We start from the raw sequence: 26765 nt of genomic DNA, 5'->3' as shown, positions 1-26765 counted from the left end.
AAAGGATGGCAATGGCCCTCAATGCTTTGGTCAACAGGGTCCTATCTGGTGAAACTTCAATTTTTTGTTCCTATTCCTCCCTTTCTCCCTTAAGGCAGTTCTTGATAGAGTCCCAACTCACATGGCATCATCCTTCATTCAGCCAATCATCGGAAATAGGAGCAGGAACAGGCCATTCGGCCCCTCTTCCCCGCCCCACCACTCAGTTAGATCATGGCTGATCTTTCACCTCAATACCATTTTCCTGCACTATCCCCTTATCCCTTGATACTTGTAATAATGGGGTAGCACGGTAGCACAGTGGTTAGCACTGTTGCTTCACCGCTCCAGGGACCCGGGTTCGATTCCCAGCTCGGGTCACTGTCTGCGCAGAGTCTGCACGTTCTCCCCGTGTCTGCGTGGGTTTCCTCCAGATGCTCCGGTTTCCTCCCACAAGTCCCGAAAAGACTTGCTTGTTATGTGAATTGGACATTCTGAATTCTCCCTCCGTGTTCCCGAACAGGGGCCGGAATGTGGCGACTAGGGGCTTTTCACAGTAACTTCATTGCAGTGTTAATGTAAGCCTACTTGTGACACTAATAAAGATTATTATTATTATTATATCTAGAAACCTGCCAACCTCAATCTTGAGCATACTCATTGACTGAGCCTTCACCATCCTCTGAGGTAGAGAACTCTAAAGATTTACCACCCACTTAGTGATAAAAAAAAGTGATCCCATCTGTACCTCAAAACACTTTCAAATGTCTGTACGATACGGGATCCATTAGCTCAGAGTATCAGCTGTTTCTTTAACCACAATCATTTTATGAATCTGCCTCTTTGCTCTCAAGGAAAGAACAGCTGTGGGATCTGCCCCTTCACTTTCTATGAAGCACTAGAACAAACAGGCAGATTCATTTTTTAAAAAGCAGTTAGAGAAACAGCTGCTATCTGACTTAATGGATCTTGCAGAGCTATACAAATAAATAATCTGATTCATCACTTTGAAGTTTCAGTGAGCTGTCAATCACAATGCTTTTAGCAGGCAATGGAGTGTGAAATTCAATGTAAACAATCCAGTTCAAAGCATTGAGCCTCCTCGCCATACACACTGACTTCAATGCTTCAAAAGGCAATGAAATTGACTGTGTGAAAACCACTTCTAAGGATTCCATCAGTTTAAAAGCAAAACTTTCACCTGCATCTTACTGACCTTTAAACTTGGCATACTGGCAGACATTTTAAAGGATTTAGTGGTACACGTTGGGTCACTTTCACTTTATTATGAGAAAATTTTATTTCTTACTGACTTACTGTTTAAAGGAATTAGGGGTGCAAATAAGAACACCTTCACTTTATTATTATTGATGTGTGATTATGAGATAACGAATGACTGTTTAAATAGTACAGGGGTACAGATGAGCACCTTTTCACTTTATTATGAGAAAACTTTAACTTTTACATACTGACTGACTGTTTAATGGTTTGAATAGCTGCAGATGGGGAGAGCTGCAAAAGGAGCCTCATCCCAAGGAACATCCTCCACCTGAGCCCCACCAGCCCAGCACAAGCCCCCCGACCCCCACCTCACAGATAGGAACCCCTCGGCACCCTTGTGGCAATTGTTGGGCGGCGAATACCGGACTTAATATTTACTTGGAACAGGAAAGTTCCAAGCAGCACGTCGGCGCAGTGGTTAGCACTGCTGCCTCACAGCGCCAGGGACCCGGGTTCAATTCCGGCCTCAGGTGACTGTGCGGAGTCTGCACATCCTCCCCGTGTCTGCGTGGGTTTCCTCCGGGTGCTCCGGTTTCCTTCCACAATCCAAAGATGTGCTGGTTAGGTGGATTGGCCATGATAAATTGCCTCTTACTACCCAGGCATGTGCAGGTAAGATGGAGTTACGGGGATAAAGCAGGAGTGTGGGTGTGAGTACGGTGCTCTTTCAGAGGGTCAGTGCAGACTCGATGGGCTGATTGGCCTCCTTCTGCACTGTAGGAATTCTATGATGCTATGAAGTGGGTCCATATTGGTAACATATAGGCTAAACCACAATGACAGATTTCGTTCCCTAAACGGCATTAGTGAACCAGATGGGTTTTGACGACAATTTGATTGTCGCCATTACTGGGACGAGGGCAGCACGGTAGCACAGTGGTTAGCACTGTTGCCTCACAGCGCCAGGGATACGGGTTCGATTCCCGGCTTGGGTCACTGTCTGTGTGGAGTCTGCACATTCTCCCCGTGTCTGCGTGGGTTTCCTCCGGGTGCTCCGGTTTCCTCCCACAAGTCCCGAAAGACGTGCTTGTTAAGTGAATTGGACATTCTGAATTCTCCCTCTCCCGAACAGGCGCCGGAATGTGATGATGAGGGGATTTTCACAGTAACTTCATTGTAGTGTTAATGTAAGCCTATTTGTGACAATAAAGATTATTATTATTGTATTCCAGATTTAGCACCGTGGTGGGATTTGAATCTGCATCATCAGCACAGTGGCCTGGGCCTCTCGATTATAAATCCACTGACATTACTACCACGCTATTATCATCCTGCCAAGGGATCATCAGTAATGAACACTCCTGCTACCAAATTATGGCAGCTATTAGTTAAGAACAATCTCTAGTCAGTATGTCACTCTGTCCAGTCCCTACCTGGCCTTGCAGTACCACCATTCTGTGCCTCCATCTTCCTTTATTCAAAGGAGCCACTCTGACCCAGATATTGAGCTGTGAGTTATACATCCACACATCATTACTGTACAGGTTCCCACCTAGAAAGGAAATCCACACAATATTTATTACACATCGGCAACGTGCCTTTAAGAATACATTAGAAGTGGCATTTTACATTATTTGCTTCTGAATACACCCAGAAAAATAGAACAGAAAATTGATACTTGCTTTTATAAAGCCTCTTGCACATCCACCAAATGTGTCAAAACAATTTACAGCCAATGTAGTAGTTTTGTAAGCCCAATTTCGCACAGTAGCCTCCCACACCCTCAATGTAATAATGAGCAAATAATCTGTTTCTCCTTGCGATGTTTTAAAAAAAATGTATTTTATTACAAACATGTATCAAACCATGTTACTGCAAATAAACACCCCGGGAAACATACTTCTCAGCAATCTACTATACAGTCTGTACAGATTTTGCCCCTTTTTCACCCCCCCCCCCCCCCCCCCCCGCCTACAGCGCACAGCCCCCCAAACACGGTCACAAACCTTTCCTCAAGCCCCCCTGAAGAGCACCTTAACTCATACTTTATCTTCTCCAACCGCAGGAAGTTGTGCAGGTCACCCAGCCAAGCCCTACCCCCGGTGGCGATGACGACCGCCACTCAAGAAAAATTCACCACCGTGCAATCAGAGAGGCGAAGGCCACGACATCGGCCTTCCTCCTCTCCATGAGCTCCGGCTTCTGTGAAACCCGAAATATCGCCACCAAAGGGTCTGGGTCTACCTCCTCCTCCACTATCCTGGCTAAGACTGCGAACACTCCCGCCCAGAATCTTCCCAATTTTTCGCAATCCCTAAACATGTGCGCGTGATTCGCTGGCCCCCGCCCACACCTCTCACACTCATCTGCTACCCCCTGAAAGAACCCACTCATTCTCGCCCGAGTCATATGCACCCTGTGCACCACCTTAAACTGTATCAGGCTCATCCTTGCACAAGAGGAGGTCCCGTTTACCCTTCGCAGTGCCTAACTTCATACTCCCCAATTGATCTCCATTCCCAACACCGCTTCCCATTTCTCCTTGATCTTCACCACCCGCTCACCTCCCTGCTCCCCCAGCCACTTGTATATATCCCCAATTCTTCCCTCCCCTTCCACAACCGGGAGCAGCAGTTGCTCCAGCAGGGTGTATCCCGGCAACCTAGGGAACCCCCTCCAGACCTTTCGCACAAAGTCCCTAACCTGCAGATACCTGAACTCACTCCCCCTCGGCAGCTCTACCCTCTCCCTTAACTTCTCCAGATTGGCGAACCCTTCCTGCAAATACAGATCCCTCACCATGTTGTCACACACTCACATATAACACACTCCCATGTTGTCACACACTCACATATAACACACTCCCATGTTGTCACACATTCACATATAACACACTCCCATGTTGTCACACACTCACATATAACACACTCCCATGTTCCCACACATTTACATACAGACAGACTCCCATGTTGTCACACACGCACATATAACACACTCCCATGTTGTCACACACTCACATATAACACACTCCCATGTTCCCAAACATTTACATACAGACATACTCCCATGTTCCCACACGTTTACATACAAACACACTCATGTTCCCACACATTTACATACACACACTCCCATGTTCCCACACATTCACATACAGACACACTCCCATGTTCCCACACAGTAAGGGGGAAAGTGTAAGGCAGAGAAGCCATAGTCAAAAATCAAAAAGGGCGACAGTACAAGGTACAGTGACTGAGGGGAGCTCAGTGAATAGGACCAGGAATACTAAAAGAAATAAAACGCAAAGTGAAAACATTAATGGTAAGCGACGTGGCAGGTTGTTACAGGAAGATATGGGTTCAATGACAAGGAAAATTAGGAGAAAAGTTAAGAGGAAATATAACTTAGGAGAGGTTACTGATCGAGGTGTTAAGATTCAAAACGGAGGTAAAAAAGCCAACATAAGTGTAGTTTACCTGAATGCTCGTAGCATTCGGAATAAGGTAAATGAGTTGATTGCGCAAATCATCGTGAATGACTATGATTTAGTGGCCATTACTGAAACATGGTTAAAGGATGGTCACGACTGGGAGATAAATATCCGAGGGTATCAAACTATTCGGAAGGACAGAGTGGATGGTAAGGGAGGTGGTGTAGCTCTGTTATTTAAGGATGACATCCGGGCAATGGTAAGGGATGACATCGGTGCTATGGAAGATAAGGTTGAATCCATTTGGGTGGAAATCAAGAATAGTAAGGCGAAAAGGTCACTGATAGGAGTCGTCTATAGGCCACCAAATAGTAACATGATGGTGGGGCGGGCAATAAACAAATAAATAACGGATGCATGTAGAAATGGTACAGCAGTTATCATGGGGGATTTTAATCTACCTGTCGATTGGTTTAACCAGGTCGGTCAAGGCAGCCTTGAGGAGGAGTTTATAGAATGTATCTGCGATAGTTTCCTTGAAAAATATGTAATGGAACCTACGAGGGGACAAGCGGTCCTAGATCTGGTCCTGTGTAATGAGACAGGATTGATTCATGATCTCATAGTTAGGGACTAACGACATAGGCAGGAAGGGGCATGAGGTCCTGCAGCAGGAGTTCAGGGAGCTAGGCAGAAAGTTAAAAGATAGGACCTCTAGGGTTGTAATCTCGGGATTACTCCCTGTGCCACGTGCCAGTGAGGCTAGAAATAGGAAGATAGAGCAGCTAAGCACGTGGCTAAACAGCTGGTGCAGGAGGGAGGGTTTCCGTTATCTGGACTACTGGGAGCTCTTCCGGGGCAGGTGTGACCTATATAAGAAGGACGGGTTGCATCTAAACTGGAGAGGCATAAATATCCTGGCCGCGAGGTTTGCTAGTGTCACACGGGATGGTTTAAACTAGTATGGCAGGGGGGTGGGCACGTGAGCAATAGGTCAGAAGGTGAGAGCATTGAGGGAGAACTAGGGAATAGGGACAGTGTGGCTCTGAGGCAGAGCAGACAGGGAGAAGCTGCTGAACACAGCGGGTCTGGTGGCCTGAAGTGCATATGTTTTAATGCAAGAAGTATTACGGGTAAGGCAGATGAACTTAGAGCTTGGATTAGTACTTGGAACTATGATGTTGTTGCCATTACAGAGACCTGGTTGAGGGAAGGGCAGGATTGGCAGCTAAACGTTCCAGGATTTAGATGTTTCAGGCGGGATAGAGGGGGATGTAAAAGAGGTGGCGGAGTTGCGCTACTGGTTAGGGAGGATATCACAGCTGTACTACGGGAGGACACCTCAGAGGGCAGTGAGGCTATATGGGTAGAGATCAGGAATAAGAAGGGTGCAGTCACAATGTTGGGGGTTTACTACAGGCCTCCCAACAGCCAGCGGGAGATAGAGGAGCAGATAGGTAGACAGATTTTGGAAAAGAGTAAAAACAACAGGGTTGTGGTGATGGGAGACTTCAACTTCCCCAATATTGACTGGGACTCACTTAGTGCCAAGGGCTTAGACGGGACAGAGTTTGTAAGGAGCATCCAGGAGGGCTTCTTAAAACAATATGTAGACAGTCCAACTAGGGAAGGGGCGGTACTGGACCTGGTATTGGGGAATGAGCCCGGCCAGGTGGTAGAAGTTTCAGTAGGGGAGCATTTCGGGAACAGTGACCACAATTCAGTAAGTTTTAAAGTGCTGGTGGACAAGGATAAGAGTGGTCCTAGGGTGAATGTGCAAAATTGGGGAAGGCTAATTATAACAATATTAGGTGGGAACTGAAGAACCTAGATTGGGGGCGGATGTTTGAGGGCAAATCAACATCTGACATGTGGGAGGCTTTCAAGTGACAGTTGAAAGGAATTCAGGACCGGCATGTTCCTGTGAGGAAGAAGGATAAATACGGCAATTTTCGGGAACCTTGGATAACGAGAGATATTGTAGGCCTCGTCAAAAAGAAAAAGGAGGCATTTGTCAGGATTAAAAGGCTGGGAACAGACAAAGCCTGTGTGGAATATAAGGAAAGTAGGAAGGAACTTAAGCAAGGAGTCAGGAGGGCTAGAAGGGGTCACGAAAAGTCATTGGCAAATAGGGTTAAGGAAAATCCCAAGGCTTTTTACCTTTTTACCACACATTCACAAAAAATGCACCCATGTTCCTGCACATTTACATGCAAACACACTCCCATGTTCCCACACATTTACAGACAGACATTCCCATGTTCCCACACATTCACATACAGACATACACCCATGTTGTCACACACTCACATATAACACACTCCCATGTTCCCACATATTTGCATACAGACACACACCCATGTTGTCACACATTTACATACAGACACATTCCCATGTTGTCACACACTCACATGTAACACACTCCCATGTTGTCACACACTCACATATAACACACGCCCATGTTGTCACACGGTCACAAATATCTCACTCCCATGTTGCCACACATTTACATACAGGTGCGCTCCCATATTCCCACACATTTACATACAAACATACTCCTATGAACCCATTATTTTACATACAAACACACTCCCATGTTCCCATACATGTACATGTTCCCACACATTTACACAGAGCACATTCCCATGTTCCCACACATTTGCATACAAACACGCCAATGTTCCCACACATTTACATGTAACCCTCCCATGTTCCCACACATTTACAGACAGACATATTTGCGTTCCCACACATTCACATTTCAGTGCCTATACAGATTCCCACACCCAGGCACAATGACCCCAGGCTCCTGTTGCTGACCTGAGAGGAAGATGTCATTCTTTAAGGCACACACAGCAAACTCAGATTTGGAGTAGTCTGGTATCTTGGTCAGTTGTGCCCATTCGCCAGTGCCTGGATTGTATTGTTGGGTGTACGGCAGCGTAGTGCAACCCTTCCTATCACAGCCTCCCACCATCACGATAACCTCTGCGACATTCATGAACCTGAGGAAAAAGAAAAGCCTCTGCGGTTAAGGTTAGGTTCCCAGGTGTATCTCCACAGCATTGCTCACCGTATCTCTATTGATCCATGAAATGGGTACAGGAGCAAAGCACCACCTGGCATACAAAATCACAGAGGTGTTTAGAATTCATAGAATTCATAGAATTTACAGGGCAGAAGGAGGCCATTCGGCCCATCGAGTCTGCACCGGCTCTTGGAAAGAGCACCCTACCCATGTTCAACACCTCCACCCTATCCCCATAACCCAGTAACCCCACCCAACACTAAGGGCAATTTTGGACACTAAGGGCAATTTATCATGGCCAATCCACCTGGTGCAGAAGGAGGCCATTTGGCCCATCGGGTCTGCACCAGCTTTCTGAGTGAGCCAATTCACTTAGTGCCAGTCTCCCCATTACCCCGCAAATTTTTCCTTTTCAGGCTAGCTGTCTAATTCCATTATGAAAGCTTCAATTGGACCTGTCTCCACCACTATCTCAGGCAGCGCACTCCAAACCCTAACCACCCGTTACGTGAGGAAGCCTTTCCTCAGATCGCTTTTGTTTCTTTTGCCAATTAGTTTAAATTTGTTCCCTTACATTCTCGATCCTTGCCCCTAGTGGGAACAGCTTCCCCCTGTCTACTCTGTCCACTGTGACGGACTCAGATGAACCTTGCTTTGCCACATGCCGGAGTGTGTTGCAGAGTGCCATGTCCTCGGGACGTAGCATATTACAGCAAATTAACTACTTCTGGAATGTAATTTAACGGGCAGCACGGTAGCACATGGTTAGCACTGTCACTTAACAGCGCCAGAGTCCCAGGTTCGATTGGCGTCTTGGGATACTGTCTGTGCACAGTATGCTCGTTCTCCCCGTGTCTGCGTGGGTTTCCTCCAGGTGCTCCGGTTTCCTCCCACAGCCCAAAGATGTGCTGTTAGGTGAATTGGACATTCTGAATTCTCCCTCAGTGTACCCGAACAGGCGCCGGAATGTGGCGACTAGGAGCTTTTCACAGTAACTTCATTGCAGTGTTAATGTAAGCCTACTTGTGACAATAAAGATTATTATTTTAATCAATACTGCCATGCAGAAACTGCTGCAATTAATTTTGTACATCGCCAGTTCCCACAAACAGTAGCAGGGTGCAATGACCAGATTCCTGGGGCGGGATTCTCCGCAATCGGCGCGATGTCCACCGACTGGCGCCAAAAACGGCGCGAATCAGTCCTGCATTGCGCCGCCGCAAAGGTGCGGCATTCTCGGCATCTTGAGGGGCCGAGCCGTCACCTTGAGGGGCTAGGCCCGTGCCGGACTGATTTCCGCCCCGCCAGCTGGCGGGAAAGGCCTTTGGTGCCCCGCCAGCTGGCGCGGAAATGACTTCGCCGGGCAACGCATGCGCGGGAGCGTCAGCGGCCGCTCACGGCATCCCCGCGCATGCGCAGTGGAGGGGGTCTCTTCCGCCTCCGCCATAGTGGAGGCCGTGGCGAAGGCGGAAGAAAAAGAGTGCCCCCACGGCACAGGCCCGCCCGCAGATCGGTGGGCCCCGATCACGGGCCAGGCCACCGTGGGGGCACCCCCCGGGGCCAGATCACCCCCCCCCCCCCAGGACCCCAGAGCCTGCCCGCGCCGCCTTGTCCCGCCGGTAAGAGAGGTGGTTTCATTCTTGCCAGCGGGACAGGCATTCCAGCAGCGGGACTTCGGCCAATCGCGGGCCGGAGAATCGCCAAGGGGAGCCCGCCAACCGGCGCAGCACGATTCCCACCCCCGCTGAATATCCGGTGCCGGAGAATTCGGCAACCGGTGGGGGCAGGATTCACGCCAGCCCCCCCGGCGATTCTCCGACCCGGCGGGGGGTCGGAGAATCCCGCCCTAGGTTTGCAATCGCTGTTGGTTGAGGGATACATTTTGTGCAGGGCACTGAGAACATTTCTGCTCTTTTCAAAATAGTGCCTCGGGACCATTAGCGTCCGCCTACAAGAGGAGATGGGGTCGCGCGTTAAGTCTCGCCCAAAACACGGTCTGTTACTGTTAGATACATTGGTTTCCTAACTCTGGAATAGATCTTGCTGGAGGCAATGGTCTTTCCTGCGCAACTATTTTATTGACATTACTAACTGTACAAAGGGTTACAGAACACCAGGGGTGGCACGGTAGCACAGTGGTTAGCACTGCTGCCTCACAGCACCAGGGACCTGGGTTCAATTCCAGCTTTGGGTGACTGTCGGTATGGAGTTTGCACTTCCTCCTGTGTCTGCATGGGTTTCCGCCGGTTCCTTCCCACAGTCCAAAAATGTGCAGATTAGGTGGATTGGTCATGATACATCATCGCTTAGTCTCCAAAAGGTTAGGAGGGGTTACTGGGTTATGGGGATAGTGTGGAGGCGTGAGCTTAAGTAGGGTGCTCTTTCCAAGGGTCAGTGCAGACCCGATGGGCAGAATGCCCTCCTTCTGCACTGTAAATTCTGATCCTCTATGACCAGGACATGGCTACAGCCCCTTATTTAGTCACTTCTCACTCACCTTCTCTCGCTAAGTGACATCACAATGACATTGCTCCTCATGGCCACACACAGAATCGCAGATTTATTACAGCGCAGAAGGATGACATCTGTCTCTCTGTGTCTGCACTGACTCTCCTAATGTTGGTATTATGTGCTCAAGGGACTACTGGACAGTGGGGGGGGGGGGGGATTGAACAGGTGATCTCTGACCTGGATTCCATGCATTGAGCCGGGGGGGGGGGATTGAACAGGTGATCTCTGACCTGGATTCCATGCATTGAGCCGGGGGGGCGGGGGGGGGGGGGGGGGGGGGGGGATTGAACAGGTGATCTCTGACCTGGATTCCATGCATTGAGCCAAGGCTGAAGTGTTTAACAAAAAGATCCAACTTACTTCCTTGGTCTGGCTCTTGGAGACATTATCTCATTGCCAAAGATGTGATACCGCCTCGCTTCTTGAAGCAAGGGCAAGCATTCCTTAGAGCTCAGAATAAGCTCATCTGTTTCAACTTTCTCAACAAAATATATCTGCTCCAGTAAGGGAATTCGAACCCGCTCTAACAGCTCTTTCAGCGCTCGTCTCCTATTGGGCACATCATGGTAGACCCAATGCATCACAGCTTCGAAGACGGTCTCCTCCTTTGTAACAGCCAAGAAGTCGCTAGTCAACTGGTCGCACAGGTCATCCTTGGACAATTGCAAAAATTCTTCGTGCTGGATCACATCCGGAAAACGTTCCAGGAGAAACCTTTTGCTTTTCTCGGACAAGGCTTGGATGGAGAAGAGGTTGGCAAAACTCAAGAAACCCAAGCAGTTACAAGGGGCCAGCTGGTTCTCCAAGAACTCCACGCAACCTTGTCGGAGAGCTGAGACCTGGAAGAGGTCAGACGCCTCCAATAGACTCTGGACGTTGTCCTCTCGGATGTCCACCCTGCCTCCGTACATATAGTCTATCACACAATCCATGGCGTCTGCAGGGATCCCTTTGATGTCCACCGTGTCCTGTTGCCTTTCCTGGAGATCATTGCTAAACATTCCCCGGAAGTAGACGCTGTTAGCAGAGAGTGTGGCTCGATGACAGTGAAACTCATGCCCATCAATCCGAAGCACAACATCAGTGAAGAGTCTGCTTTTACGAAAAGCGTTCAGGTTGCTTAAGACATCTTCAGCGTGGCATGTCTTGAGGTTAAGGTCTGTGGTAGGGGTTTTGGTGGCTATTTGTGTTTCTCTTTCTGTGTGTTCTGGAACTGTGCTTCCGAATCCCATCATTGGCTGGAACGACCTTCGCTTCCTAGACAATTGAAATATATGTAATGAGTAAAGTTCCTCCGGTTAATTGGGATAGTACCACTCGCGTAGATACTCTTAAATCCCCCCCAAGATGTTTCTATGTCTTTCACTAAGAACCTAAGGTGGCCATTCAGCCCATCTTACCTGTGCTAGCTCTTTGCAAGACCTATCCAAGCAGCTTGATTCCCTTCTCTTTCCCCTTAGCCCTGTATTGTTACCCATTTAAGTATTTTTACAACTCTCTTTCAAAAGATTCTTCTGAATCTGTTTCCATCACGCCTTCAGGGCGCCTTCTAGATTCACAACAACTCAGTGAGTTGAAAAGACGTCTCTTCAATTTTCCTTTGGCTCTTTTGATTTTCAACCAGCTATAAATACAGAAAAAGCTGGATAAACTCAGCAGGTCTGGCTTCATCTGTGGAGAGAGAAACAGAGTTAACGTTTCGAGTGTAAATATGACTCTTCTGCAAAACCGGTTCTGTAGTATTTTGTTTTTATCTTCAATCTGTTGTTTGGTGGCACAGAATTTGAATATTGCTGGAAAGAGAGAAGGGCTGTCAAAGTTTTTGTCTTGCACTCATCACGACAAATGCAAGAATGCCAAATTTAAAACAATCGCAAAGGGTCATCTCCTCTCCACGGTCGTCACTGCTGCCTCAGAGGAGGGAGGAGGGCGCAACCCGAAATGTGACCTCTGCCACCCCTTCGGGGGTCGTGGCCCACAGTTTGGGAATTGCTGCCGTAAGGCACTTTGAGGCCTCTGACGGTCATGAAAGATGTTATATAAATGTGAGTCTTTCTTTCGATCTCCTCTTCTTCTTACAATCTACAGGTCTATAAAAGCCCGACCATAGCATTGTTTGCCACTTCTTTCTCTCACCTTCCAGCCTACTTTTTCCTACTGTGGTTAACTCTATAGAGTGTGGCTGTTCAACACAATCTCGCAGCATGAGCGGGAAAGACTTCCCAATAGTTTCTGTCCTGTAGGCCACCTTTTATAAAGAAAGTGTCCTCTCTGTCTGATCTATTGATCACAAGGATTGGTTCGACAGAGCCTGAATTTGTTGCGGGCACTGGTAGGTGTACATTCCAGCTTGGTGGACAATCCAGTTGTGTATTAATCATCATTTGGGTCTCCCAAAATTAAAACTTCCAACAGCTCCATTTCCAAATGAGTGTATTTTGGTCCCAGAAGTGACGTGTTCATTTATCAATGGAACAGAGGAACAGGCGGCCGCCCGCCCCTTTTGGCCTGTTCAATTAGATCATGTGTGATGTGTATCTTAACTCCATCTACCCTTCGATTTCTGTAACCCCTAATATCCTAAAGCCCTTGCCCTACAACAATTTACCAATCTCAGTTTTGAAATGTCTGATTGACCACCAGCCTCAACAGTATTTTTCAGGGCGAGAGAGTTGCAGATTTCCACTCCCCTCTTTTGAACTGTTACGATCCTGGACGAGGCCCCAACGGTGGCTAGCACACAGAACAGAAAGCCCAATATCTTATTTTCATTTTGTAAGACTGTGGGGAATCACTCCAGGAGTGATTGCACAAAAAATAGGGAAGTGGTAGATTAAAACAAACTTTATTACTAACACAGTATTTAAATATCTATGACATCACACGAGAAAATAGTTTACAATTACCCCTTAAACAATGCTAATCAGTACAGCGACACAATAACCCTTAATTGTTATCTTTATTCCCACTCAAACAACAACAAAAAATCTCAGCCCTCAATCCACTGTTCATTACCATTCGCACTCAGGAATACCTCCTTTACAGAGATGACTTTTGACACTGCTTTAAAGTAAAGACCTGACTCCTGTCAGAACCATGCAGGAACTCTGGCTGTATTTCTTCAGAAGCTGCTTCAGCTTGTTTCAGCTCACCTGCTCATCAGACAAGTCTGAACTGCTTAGACAGAAACTGCTAATCTATCTGCAGACATATCCTTTAACTGAACAGAGATGCATGACTTCTGATCACATCTCCAACCAACTCACAACTAAAGCACTGCTGTTGTGCAAAATGCCTGATGCCTTAGCTCCACCCAGTAACTACATCGCCTTACCAAGCTGAAATCTAAGTAACTCCTCAGGGAACCCCCCTTTAATCCAAACAAACTGCATTAGCCCAAGCTTTTTACAATGCTTTTGTTGCACCCCTGGCTCGCAACCTTTCAAACCAAGATTCTTTAAAACATGACTGCAGCAGTCAAACACACTCTAACCTGGGATATTAACCCTTACTGCACCAAATACCTATAATACACTACATCTGAAATGCCCATATTTATCACAGAAGTGCTTCCTGGCATTGTCCCTGACTGGCCCTATTCAGGCTATGTCCCCTTGTTGCAGACCACCCCACCAGAGGAAATTGTTTTCTAATCAATAAATCATTGCAAACAACCTGAATCTTCTGCACTCCAGCCCCATCCATGCAACCTGTCCTCACAATTTAAACCATTAACCTCAGGATCATTCTGACGAAGCTGGCTTTTACCCCCTCCAAGATCAGTATTTCCCTGCTGAGGCACGGTACATGGAGCGGAATGCAGTGCTCTAGATATGACCAGGCCCGAGCTTTAGACAACTGAAGCATAACATACGCCCGTTTGTATTTCAGCCCTCCCAAGGTAAACACTAACTTTCCATTAACCTTTCTTAACTGATTATTTATTCGTGCCCGCCAAATAATGGACACGGAAATCCCTCGGCTCACCCACGCTTCCTCACCCCACTAGAGAGGAACATCGAGTACCACGTAAAACATGAAGTTGATTTGGCTATGAGCCCACGTTGCGCTGTCAGCAAAGACCAAATGCACATGAAGGAGGGTCTTTGTAACATAGCCAGACTCTCCTCCTGTCCCAGGTCACCTGTATTAACAGGTTCCATGCCAGTTGCTGAAGCTGAAACTAAGACACTGAGTTTTTCTTTATTGAGAGCATTTACTGACTTGTTCAGTCTCACAGCTCTCCCCAATTCAGCCCAGTGCCCCAGCTGTCCCCTATTTATATGTTCTTGTCATAAACCAGTATATTAAATAAAAATAATCTAATAAAAAGGGTTGCACCTATTTTTATGCGCTCAAAGACAATTAGTACCCATCCCCGGTTTCTAATAGCGTTAACAATGTAATTGAAGTTAACAAAATTAACAATGTAATTGATAAGACATTGGCAATCTGTTGTTGAAATCCTCATCCATGTCTTAGTTTCTTCTAGGCTTGGCTCTTGCCAATATTCTCCTGGACAACCCCCCATTTTTCACCTTCCATAAACTTGAGCTCATCCATAACTGTGCTATTGATATCCTGGGCGGGATTCTCCACTCCCACGCCAAAGTGGCCGCGCCTTCGTGAACGGCGTCGAGGTTCACGACGGCGCGGAACGGCCCCGGTCCTGACCGATTCAGGCCCTGACAGTGGGCCAGGATCGGGGCCGCGTCATCTACACGCACCTTTCCATTAACGCGTAAAAGCGGCGCCGCATAGATGACGCGGCCGGCGCCGCATAACGGGAGTCATCCGCGCATGCGTGGTTGTCGTCCTGTCTAAATCCGCCCCGCAAGAAGATGGGGGACGGATCTTGCGGGGCCACGGAAGGAAGGAGGTCCTCCTTCAGAGAGGACGGCCCGGCGATCGGTGGGCACCGATCGCGGGCCACCCCACATTCCAGGTGAAGCCCGGTGCAGGATCACCCCTCGCCCCCCCCACAGGCCGCCCCCCCCCCCCCCCCCAGCGTTCACGCACCGCCCACGACTGCAGCGACCAGGTGTGGACGGCGCCGGGGGGAACCCGCCGTTTTGGCCTGGCCGCTCGGCCCATCCGGGCCTCAGAATAGCGGGGGTGCCGGAGAATCGCCATTTTGGGTGTCTCCAGCGATTCTCCGGCCTGCGGCCCGCGAAACTCGACCGGGCCGTTCCCGCCGCTTGGGAGAATCGCGGGAGGGCGTCGGACCGGCGTCCCCGGAAATTTTGGCGGCCCAGGCGATTCTCCCAACCGACGTGGGAGTGGAGAAACGCGCCCCCTAACTTTCACCAAGTCCATATCACCCACCGTCCTTGTGCTTGCTGAACTACATCAACTCCCGAACTGAAAAGGGTCATTGACCAGTTGGGCCAGATTTTCCAGGGGTGGGTCGGGGGGGGGGGGGGGGGGGGGGGGGGTCTGTTCTGCGTCGCCTCTTTGAGGGAGTGCCTGCCACTTTAAGTGCCCCTCAGGCATTGACAGGATAATGGCAGACCTCCCCTGGGCTCAAGGACCCGGGGAGACCCACCCAATCAGAGGCCGGCAGCTCTGCTTAATGGCAGTGCCACTGGTGAGGTGCTATCTGTTGCTGGTACCACACTCACCTGAGGACAAGTACCATCACTGCAATCCAGGCCAGCGTTAAGTGATGTCGGGAGGGGTCAGCAGCAAGAACTCAGAGCGCCCCCCCCCCCGCCCCTATCCTCAGGAATGAGGTCCCCCGCATTGTCTCTCTCAGCAACCAGCTCCCCCCCCCCCCCCCCCCCCCTTCCCATCACCACCACCACCCATCCCTGCAACTTGGGAGTCCATAAGCAACCCCACATGGGCATTCTTGTCACACCCCCTGGTGAACTGCCCCCCCCCCCCCCCCCCCGATTTACAGAAAAGGTTTGTGAAGACATTAGTCCGGAGAGGATATTTTACAAGACGCAACACAGGCCAGAATCCAGCACAGTGCAGAGTAATCACTATTCCCCAGATTCACACAGAGAAGACCAGCAAACATTCGTATAATTGATTCAGAGTGTAATCATTGTGGTCGGCGTCCCCATCACTCAGACGAAAGGATAAAAAGATACCAATAAGAGCAGGGACTCCGAGGACAAAAGGAAAGCCAGGATAAAGCCATGAGCGCCTGGCCTCATGGGGCATGCCACCCTCCACAAGACAAAGCCACACATTCGAAACCTAACTCCGCCTCCAAAGACCTCCAGGTAAAGAAAGTGAACCCTGAGCGTAAGGGAAAAACCTCTCCTTCTTCAAGACGTTCCTCAAAACCTACCCCTTTGATCAAGTTTCCGATCCCCTATCCTAATATGTCTGACGTGTCAACATTTGTTTAGAAACATTCCCGAGAATTGACTTCGGACCTTTTATTATGGGAAAGGTGCTATATAAATGCAAGTTGTTGTTCTTTATATCCCTACATTGGCCCGAATGAATCTTTCACTAATTTAAACATGCAATCCCTGACTGCCAAATGTGTTCTGGGCTTATTGCTTTGTTACGGGACCCACTCAATCTGGGTCGGCTGATATGGCAGTCAGAAATGAACCAGCAAAGCTCTGTCCACACTGTGTTCAACAGCGATTATGAGTCAGAAAATCTATCACTGTCTACAGATGTAATCAGGCAGTGGCATTGCTCTGTTTGTTAGGGGCACCACACTGTTATTGCTGCCTCGGTCTGCAGCTGGAATTTAATTTTCATGCTACTTGTGAACTCGGGAGCAAAGATTTTCAATTAAACAGCAATTTTGTCACATCTTTCAGCACGTTCCAAAAGTGTTCACAAACCAATTCATTATTTATGAAGCGTTCTCAGTTGTCATCATCAAATAGAATCACAACAGAAGGAGGCCATTCAGCCCATCAAGTCGCTGCTGGTTCTTTGGCCAGGCTACTTTTAATCCTTCATTGAATGTGAGCAAAGCCAGCATTTATTGCCCATCCCTAATTGCCCCTTGAGAAGGTGGTGGTGAGCTGCCTTCTTGAACCGCTGCAGTCCATCCGGTGTAGGTGCACCCACAGTGCTGTCAGGGAGGGAATTCCAGGATTTTGATCCAAGGGCGGTGAAGGAACGGCGATGTATTTCCAAGTCAGGATGGTATACAGCTTGGAGGGGAACTTCCAGGTGATGGTGTTCCCAGGTATCTGCTGTCCTTGTCCATCTGGGTGATAGAGGTTGGAAGTTTGGAAGGTGCTGTCAATGGAGCCCTGGTGAGTTGCTGCAATGCATCTTGTAGGCGGTACGCACGGCTGACATTGTGCGTCATTGGTGGTGGGAGTGATGCTGACTGGGGTGCCAATCAAAGAACAAAGAACAAAGAAAAGTACAGCACAGGAACAGGCCCTTCAGCCCTCCAAGCCTGTGCTGACCATGCTGCCCGTCGAAACTAAAATCTTCTACACTTCCTAGGTCTGTATCCCTCTATTCCCATCCTATTCATGTATTTGTCAAGATGCCCCTTAAATGCCACTATCGTCCCTGTTTCCACCACCTCCTCCGGCAGCGAGTTCCAGGCACTCACTACCTTCTGTGTAAAAAACTTGCCTTGTACATCTCCTCTAAACCTTGCCCCTCGCACCTTAAACCTATGCCCCCTAGTAATTGACCCCTCTACCCTGGGAAAAAGCCTCTGACTATCCACTCTGTCTACGCCCCTCATAATTTTGTAGACCTCTATCAGGTCACCCCTCAACCTCCGTCGTTCCAGTGAGAACAAACCGAGTTTATTAAACCTCTCCTCATAGCTAATGTCCTCCATACCAGGCAACATCCTGGTAAATCTCTTCTGCACCCTCTCTAAAGCCTCCACATCCTTCTGGTAATTGAACACTATACAGTAAATGAAAAAGCCCTGGGGAAAATTGATGTACAGAGAGACCTGGGTGTTCAGGTCCATTGTACCCTGAAGGTTGCTGCGCAGGTCGATAGACTGGTCAAGAACGCATACGGCATGCTTTCCTTCATCGGAAGGGGTATTGAGTACAAGAGTTGGCAGGTCATGTTACAGTTGCATAAGACTTTGGTTCGGCCACATTTGGAATACTGCGTACAGTTCTGGTCGCCACATTACCAAAAGGAGTGGATGCTTTGGAGAAGGTGCAGTGACGGTTCACCAGGAGTTGCCTGTTATGGAGGGTGCTAGATATGAAGAGAGATTGCGTAGATTAGGATTATTTTCATTAAAAAGACGGAGGTTGAGGGTGGACCTCATTGAGGTCTACAAAATCATGAGAGGTATAGACAGGGTGAATAGCAAGAAGCTTTTTCCCAGAGTGGGGGACTCAATTACTAGGGGTCACGAGTTCAAGGTGAGAGGGGAAAAGTTTAAGGGAGATATGCGTGGAATGTTCTTTACGCGGAGGGTGGTGGGTGCCTGGAACGCATTGCCGGCAGAGGTGGTAGAGGCGGGCACGATAGCATCATTTAAGATGCACCTAGACAAATACATGAATGGGCAGGGAGCAGAGGGACACAGATCCTTAGAAAATAGGCGACAGTTTTAGATAGAGGATCTGGATCGGCGCAGGCTTGGAGGGCCGAAGGCCTGTTCCTGTGCTGTAATTTTTCTTTGTTCTATGTTCTTTGTACTCCAAGTGTGGCCTAACTAAGGTTCTATACAGCTGCAACATGACTTGCCAATTCTTATACTCAATGCCCCAGCCAATGAAGCCAAGCATGCCGTATGCCTTCTTGACTACCTTCTCCACCTGTGTTGCCCCTTTCAGTGACCTGTGGACCTGTACACCAAGATCTCTCTGACTGTCAATACTCTTGAGGGTTCTACCACTCACTGTATATTCCCTACCTGCATTAGACCTTCCAAAATGCATGACCTCACATTTGTCCGGATTAAACCCCATCTGCTATCTCTCCGCCCAAGTCTCCAAACAATCTAAATCCTGCTGTATCCACTGTCAGTCCTCATCGCTATCCACAATTCCACCAACCTTTGTGTCATCTGCAAACTTACTAATCAGACCAGCTACATTTACCTCCAAATAATTTATATATACTACAAACAGCAAAGATCCCAGCACTGATCCCTGCGGAACACCACTAGTCACAGCCCTCCAATCAGAAAAGCACCCTTCCATTGCTACTCTCTGCCTTCTATGACCTAGCCAGTTCTGTATCCATCTTGCCAGCTCACCCCTGATCCCATGTGACTTCACCTTTTGTACAAGTCTGCCATGAGGAACCTTGTCAAAGGCCTTACTGAAGTCCATATAGACAACATCCACTGCCCTACCTGCATCAATCATCTTTGTGACCTCTTTGAAAAACTCTATCAGGTTAGTGTGACATGACCTCCCCTTCACAAAACCATGCTGCCTCTCACTAATACGTCCATTTGCTTCCAAATGGGAGTAGATCCTGTCTAGAAGAATTCTCTCCAGTAATTTCCCTACCACTGACGTAAGGCTCGCCGGCCTGTAGTTCTCTGGATTATCCTTGCTACCCTTCTGAAACAAAGGAACAACATTGGCTATTCTCCAGTCCTCCGGGACGTTACCTGAAGACAGTGAGGATCCAAAGATTTCTGTCAAGGCCTCAGCAATTTCCTCTCTAGCCTCCTTCAGTATTCTGGGGTAGATCCCATCCGGCCCTGGAGACTTATCTACCGTAATCTTTTTCAAGACACCCAACACCTCGTCTTTTTGGATCTCAATGTGACCCAGGCTATCTACACACCCTTCTCCAGAGTCAACATCCACCAATTCCTTCTCTTCTCCACCAATTCCTTCTCAATCAAGTGGGCTGCTTTGTCCCAGACTGTGCCAAACATTTTGAGTGTTGTTGGAGCTGGACTTATTCAGGCATGTGGAGAGCATTCCATCACACTCCGGTGCCTTGTAGAATTTGGGGAGTCAGGGGGTGAATTACTGGCCTCAGAACTCTCGGCCTCTGACCTGCTTTTGTAGCCACAGTATTTCTATGGCTGGGTCCAGTTCAGTTTCTGATCAATGGTAACCCACAGGATGTTGATAGTCGGGGATTCAGTGATGGTAATGCCATTGAATGTCAAGAACTGTGATCCTGGCCCAGACCCCAACAGTTGCTAAGATACTGGATAGAAACCCCAATGTTTTATTTGAATTTTGTAAGACTGTGAGGAAAGGATATCTTTCTCCAGGAGTGATTTCACACACAATAGGGATATGTTAGATTAAAACAAACTTTATTACTTACACAGTATTAAAAAGACACTGGCATAGTAATCCAGAGACCTAGGGCACTTGGGTTCAAATCCCGCCAGGGCAGATGGTGGAATTTGAATTCAATAAAAATATGGAATTAAAAGCTTAATGACCATGAAACCATTGTCGATTGTTGTAAAAACCCGTCTGGTTCACTAATGTCCTTTAGGGGAGGAAATCTACCGTCCTTACCCGGTCTGACTTACATGTGACTCCAGACCCACAGCAATGTGGTTGACTCTTAAATGGCCGAGCGAGACACCCAGTTCAAGGGCAATTCGGGATGTGTAGCAAATACCTGCCTTGACACCTACATCCTATGGAAGAATAAACATTTTTTCTTCATCTCTCTTTTAGTTCTTTTGCCAATTATCTTAAATCAGTGTCCTCTGGTTATCGACTGATACAGGAAGGTTTCTCCTTACAGTTATGGGAGAGTTGTTTTCAGAACCCCAAAATGTATCATGGAGTTCAACCAACCCCCATCTTTAATGGATTGTTGCTTTTGAAGCACACGGCTTGTTCCCCAGGTGTAGTATTACAATTATGGACACGTGGATTTTAAAACAAAACAATGTTTATTCCATGAACTCAAATTTACCTTTTAAATAAACATTGGATCTCTTAACACCCCTTACTTCAAAGATAACCCCAAAAATAATACAACACTACCCAATCCTTCAAACTGTTCCTTTACACATCCAAATCCTTCAAACAGAAGTACATTAGATTTATATTCAATACTGAGACCTTTTTACAATTCCGATTTCACCAAATGATTAAGAGATAGTCCTTCATGGCAGAGATCACCAGCAATGCAGCTCACAGCCACACCCAAGCTTTCTTCAAACTGAAACTAAAACTCCCAAAGAGCAGAAGTGAGCTCAGCTCTCCACCCCCCCCCCCCCCCCCGTGACATCACTTCAGTAATATGATCAGCTTCATTACTTGAAGGTACATTTCCTAAACATCCAATTCTTAAAAGCACTCTCACATGACATTATTTACTCACTCAACACCGTGCATTCCCCATGGCAACACCTGGAGCAATCGGAGTCAACTTGCCAGCCCATCAGCACCATTTTCTCATGCAGCTTAAATTGTTGCTCCTTTTGAAATTTGGCGTTCTTGCATCTGTCCTGATGAGTGCAAGATAGAAAGCTTCGACGTCATGTCTCCTTTTATACAGCACTTGGGAAGGTTCTTTTATATCCACCTGGGCAGGAAGACAGCAACTCCATTTTGGGTCTCATCTGAACAGCTGCACCTCCAACATTGCGGAGGTCCCTCAGCGCTCACTGAGAGTGTCACCCTGGAGTATGTACTGAAGTCACCTGGAATTGGCGGGAGGGGGGGGGGGGAGAGTCTAACCTGACCGGGGGGGGGGGGGGGGGGTGGGGGAGGGGGGGATAATCCACATCCTGCTGACTGCCCGTTCATAGATCATAGAATTCACAGTGCAGAAGGATGCCACTCAGCCCATTGAATCTGCACCTGCTCTTGGAAAGAGCACCCTACTTAAGCCCACGCCTCCATCCTATCCCCAGTACCACAGTAACCCCACCTAACCTGCACATCTTTGGACTGTTGATAGGAAACCGGAGCACACCCACGCAGGCACGGGGAGAACGTGCAGACTCCGCACAGTCACCCGAGGCTAGAATTGAACCCGGGTCCCTCGCGTTGTGAGGCAGCAGTGCTAACCACTGTGCCACGGCTAACAACAGGACTGCTGACAGGGGGTCTCACAAGTCTCTCCCTGCCCCCCCCCCCCCCCTCACCAGCTCTGCGACCCGCTCTCTCAGGGGCACAGACACACTTGTGTTAAAAAACTAAATGGGCGAGCGACACCATTGTTGGCCTTCAGCTGGCAGGCTCGGTGAATCGGTGCCAGGCCTGGGGTTAAGTGGGGGGGGGGGGGGGGGAGGGAAACCGAGCAACTAATTCATTACTGTTCAGCAAAAGGAGGGTTAATCTTGGATCGGGATCAGGGCTGGGATGCGGTTTAGATTTAGAGATGAGGTGGGCACAGGAGCCCTGTTCCCCTGCCACCCTAGACAATGAAGTTGGACCAGCTTGACAGTCTGCTTAAGAGGGAGCTCGATGACAGCATGTCATATGGGAAAGAGCTCCATCTCTTCCACACTCGTCCTTTTGTCTGCTCGATCAGAGACTGGTACACGCTTCCTGCTACTGAGCAGAACATCGAACACACCCCCACACACACACAACACTCAAAAAACAAACACTGGTCAATTATCTTAACCTAGCCCGGATATGAAAATGCAACAGACTGACAAGATTAAAAATGAGCTTGGCAAACCGAATTGCACTTCAGTTAATGTTCTGTATCTGACGCCTCCCTCCTCCAAGAATCACCCCCACCACACACACACCTCAGCCCCAACCACGTCAGCACCAATTTATATGGAAAATTATTTTAAAATATACATAGAGTAAAGGAAATGGCTTTAAAAAAAAGAATCATTCCAATAAAGTTTCGGTCTCATGGCTCTCTATTGAACACAGAAAAGTGTAACAAAAATAGGGGGGAGAACGGTAGCGAAATTTACCAACTGACAGTGAAAATGAGCAACACGGAGGGGGGCCAATGTCCTCCCAGTTTGCGAACCTTTCCCGTTTGGAATCCGCTTCTCTCTGTCACTCACCTCCTGTGCCTGACTCCTCCTGTGGAAACCTTGTGCACAAACTCCTCAGCCCGCAATCCTCGCTCTTTGCTGCCAGTTCTGTTTATAAATGTGACCCAGCGGTGCGAGCATCAGTCACCACTCACTCCGCCTCCCTGGCGCTGCTCCGATCATTGTTTCCTGGAGCCTGCGATTTGACATTTGTGCCGGAAGATCCCCATTATCAGGAATGAGGGTATTGCCTTTCTTTTCTAACAATCCCTTCTCTTTCATTTCTTCCCTCTGGGGTACTCTGCCCTCCCAAATCCACCTCACCCCATTCGCTTCGGGATACAGCTCCCCTCTGTGCCTCTCTTAGAATCCCTGCACTGCAGAAGGAGGCCATTCGTCCCATCGAGTCCTGGGACTTCCCTCCCTAACAGCACCGTGGGTGTACCTACACCTCAGGCACTGCAGCGGTTCAGGAAAGCAGCTCACCACCACCTTCGGAAGTGCAACAGGGGTAAACCATTTAGGACAGAGATGAGGAGACATTTCTTCACCCAAAGAGTGGTGAGCCTGTGGAATTTATTACCACAAGAAGTAGTTGATGCTAAAACATTGAATGTATTCAAGAGGCGGCTGGATATAGCGCTTGGAGAGAATGGAATCAAAGGCTATGGGGAGAAAGCAGGATTAGGCTATTGAGTTGGATGATCAGCCATGATCGTGATGAATGGCGGAGCAGGCTCGAAGGGCCAAAAGGCCTCCTCCTGCTCCTATCTTCTATGTATGTAACTAGCAATGGGCAATAAATGCTGGCCTAACCAGCGACACCCAGCAACCCTCCGAAAGAGCACTCGATGTAGGCCCACTCCCCCCGCCCTATCCCTGTAACCTCACGCATTGATCATGGCCATCCACCAAACCTGCTCACCTTTGGACACTATCGGCACAATCCAATGGCAAAGCTGCACCTGAAAAGCAGCTCGCCGCAGCACAGAGTGGTCAATAAAAGACAGAGGACTCTGCTCCCCGAATCTACCCAGCTCGCAACACCTCACGTCAGCTAACAGATCTCGCTAGACATTGCGATGAAAATCCCGCCCATTGTGGGTGGGATCACTTTTTAGCATACGTGAATATTACAGCAAGGCAGCTAGTTTCACTTTAATGTGCAGTTTCCTTAAGTACCCAAGGTGTTGCAATCTATGACCTTCGCTCGGAGACTCTGGGCGAGCGCCATTCAGAATTGGTCCACACAAATGGGCATCTTAGGAGTCTCCCATGGATCGGACATCTCTAGGTGCATGCCCTTTGGGCAGGGGGTACCCTGGCACTGGGGTGCCACTCTGAAGGAGGACCTCCCTTCCTCTGCCGCCCCGCAAGATCCATCCGACATCTTCTTGCGAGGCAGCCTCGGGAAGGACGGCAACCGCGCATGCGCGGATGATGTCATTTACATGGCACCAGCCGCGTCATTTACGCAGCGCCGCTTTTACGCGGCGCCACTGCCCGGTGCATGTAAATGACACGACGGCGCTGCTAGCCCCCCGGGGGCGGGAGAATAGGGGGCTGGGAGCGGGCTCCAATGCCGGAGTGAAACACTCTGGTTTTCACTCCGGCGTCGGGACTTAGTCTCCCGATGGGAGAATTGAGCCCAGGGAATTTAATAGGAATCAGTCTTGACTCATCTTTTTAAAAATTTGTTTATGGGACGTGGGTGTCACTGGTGAGGCCAGCATTTATTGCTCATCGCTAGTTGCCAGAAGGTGGTGGTGAGTTTCCTTCTTGAACAGCTGAAGTCCCTGAGGTGCAGGTACACCTACTATGCTGTTAGGGAGGGTGTTCTAGACTTTTGGCCCAGCGACAGTGAAGGAACGGCGATATATTTCCAAGCCAGGGTGGTGAGTAACTTGGTGGGGAACCTCCAGGTGGTGGGGTTCCCAGGTATCTGTTGCTCTTGTCCTTCTAGATAGTAGTGGTTGTGGGTTTGCAAGGTGCTGTCTAAGCAGCCTTGGTGAGTTCCTGCAGTGCATCTTGTAGATGGTACACACGGCTGTCACTGCTCATCGGTGGTGGGGGGTTTGAATGTTTGTGGAAGGGGGATCAATTAAGCGGGGCTGCTTTGTCCTGGATGGTGTTGAGGGTCTTGAGTGTTGTTGCAGCCTCACTCATCCAGGCAAGTGGAGAGTATTCCATTACACTCCTGACTTGTGCCTTGTAGATGGTGGACAGGTTTTGGGGGGTCAGGAAGTGGGTTACTCTCCGCAGGATTCCTAGCCTTTGACCTGCTCTAGTAGCCACAGTATTAATATGGCTGGGTCCAGTTCAGTTTATGATTAATGGTAACCCCCAGGATGTTGATTGTGGGGGATTCAGTGATGGTAATGCTATTGACGGTCAAGGGGGGTGATTAGATCCTCTCTTGTAGAAGATGGTCATTGTCTGGCACTTGTGTGGTGCAAACATAACTTGCCACTTGTCAGCCCGAGCCTGGATATTGTCCAGGTCTTGCTGCATTTGGACATGGACGGCTTCAGTGTCTGAGGAGTCGCGAATGGTGCTGAACATTGTCCAGTCATCCGCAAACATCCCCACTTCTGACCTTATGATGGAAGGGAGGTCATCGATGAAGCAGCTGAAGATGGTTGGGGCTAGGACACTACCCTGAGGAACTCCTGCAGTGATGTCTTGGAGCTGAGATGATTGCCATCGAACCACCACAACCATTTTCCTTTGTGCCGGGTATGACTCCAACTGAAGGCACCAGCACAATATTTAACTCTTTCCAGTCTTAGCTTTGAGCCAATAGGCTGCACCCTCGGTCAAAAGGACATGGTTTCAAATCCCCAATCTAACAACATGAGCGTGTTACCCTGTGCAGTACTGAGGGATCACTACCCTCTCCAAGGTGCTGTCTTTCGACTGAAATGGTGAAACCCAGACCCTATCTGCCCTCTCAGATAGATATAAATGATCCCATGGCACAATTTTGGAGAACTGGGGCACTCTCTCAGTGTCCTGGCCAATGCTAATCTTTTAACCAACATCACCAAAAAGAGATAATTTGGGCACATTCCCATCATTGGCTGTGCGGGTCCATTGTGCACAAAATGGCTGCCTCATTTCCCCACAGTTCAACTGTGGCGACACTTCCCTCAATTAAGATGCAGCATTGAGAGGTGGATAGTGAGTGAATAGGGTTTCATAGATTATCATAGAATTTACAGTGCAGAAGGAGGCCATTCGGCCCATCGAGTCTGCACCGGCTCTTGGAAAGAACACCCTACCCAAGGTCAACTCCTCCACCTTATCCCCATAACCCAGTAAACCCACCCAACACTGAGGGCAATTTATCATGGCCAATCCACCTAACCTGCACATCTTTGGACTGTGGGAGGAAACTGGAGCACCCAGAGGAAACCCACGCACACACGGGGAGGACCCGGTGGCACAGCCTTAGAATAAAAGGGAGTCACTTTAGAACAGAGATGAGGAGAAATTTCTTCAGCCAGAGAGTGGTGGGTCTGTGGAATTCATTGCCACAGAGGGCGGTGGGGGCCGGGACGTTGAGTGTCTTTGAGACAGAAGTTGATAAATTCTTGATTTCTCGAGGAATTAAGGGCTATGGAGAGAGAGCGGGTAAATGGAGTTGAAATCAGCCATGATTGAATGGTGGAGTGGACTCGATGGGCCGAATGGCCTTACTTCCGCTCCTATGTCTTATGGTCTAAATGTGTATC

At 48.6% G+C, this 26765-nt stretch overlaps 1 protein-coding gene across 2 annotated transcripts in view; it reads right to left on the bottom strand.

Moving 5' to 3' along the window:
* The window catches only part of LOC140392115 (kelch-like protein 24), a 48345-nt gene extending 25122 nt beyond the window's left edge, over positions 1-23223 (bottom strand). The window contains exons 1-4 of one of the 2 annotated variants that reach the window (XM_072477428.1): positions 23062-23223; positions 10527-11423; positions 7448-7632; positions 2634-2752 (exon numbers count right to left, since the gene is read on the bottom strand). In XM_072477428.1, the coding sequence (XP_072333529.1) occupies positions 2634-2752; positions 7448-7632; positions 10527-11401 (1179 nt within the window). In that variant the 5' untranslated portion in view covers positions 11402-11423; positions 23062-23223. Of the gene's footprint in view, positions 1-2633; positions 2753-7447; positions 7633-10526; positions 11424-21404; positions 21684-23061 lie in introns of those variants that run through there. The other variant, XM_072477427.1, reaches the window with a different exon arrangement.
* Between the last annotated feature and the right edge of the window lie 3542 nt (positions 23224-26765).

Source organism: Scyliorhinus torazame, chromosome 15 (genome assembly GCF_047496885.1).
Source record: "Scyliorhinus torazame isolate Kashiwa2021f chromosome 15, sScyTor2.1, whole genome shotgun sequence".
In the NCBI taxonomy this organism is placed as follows: domain Eukaryota; kingdom Metazoa; phylum Chordata; class Chondrichthyes; order Carcharhiniformes; family Scyliorhinidae; genus Scyliorhinus; species Scyliorhinus torazame.
This window is presented reverse-complemented; position numbering and strand designations above follow the sequence as displayed.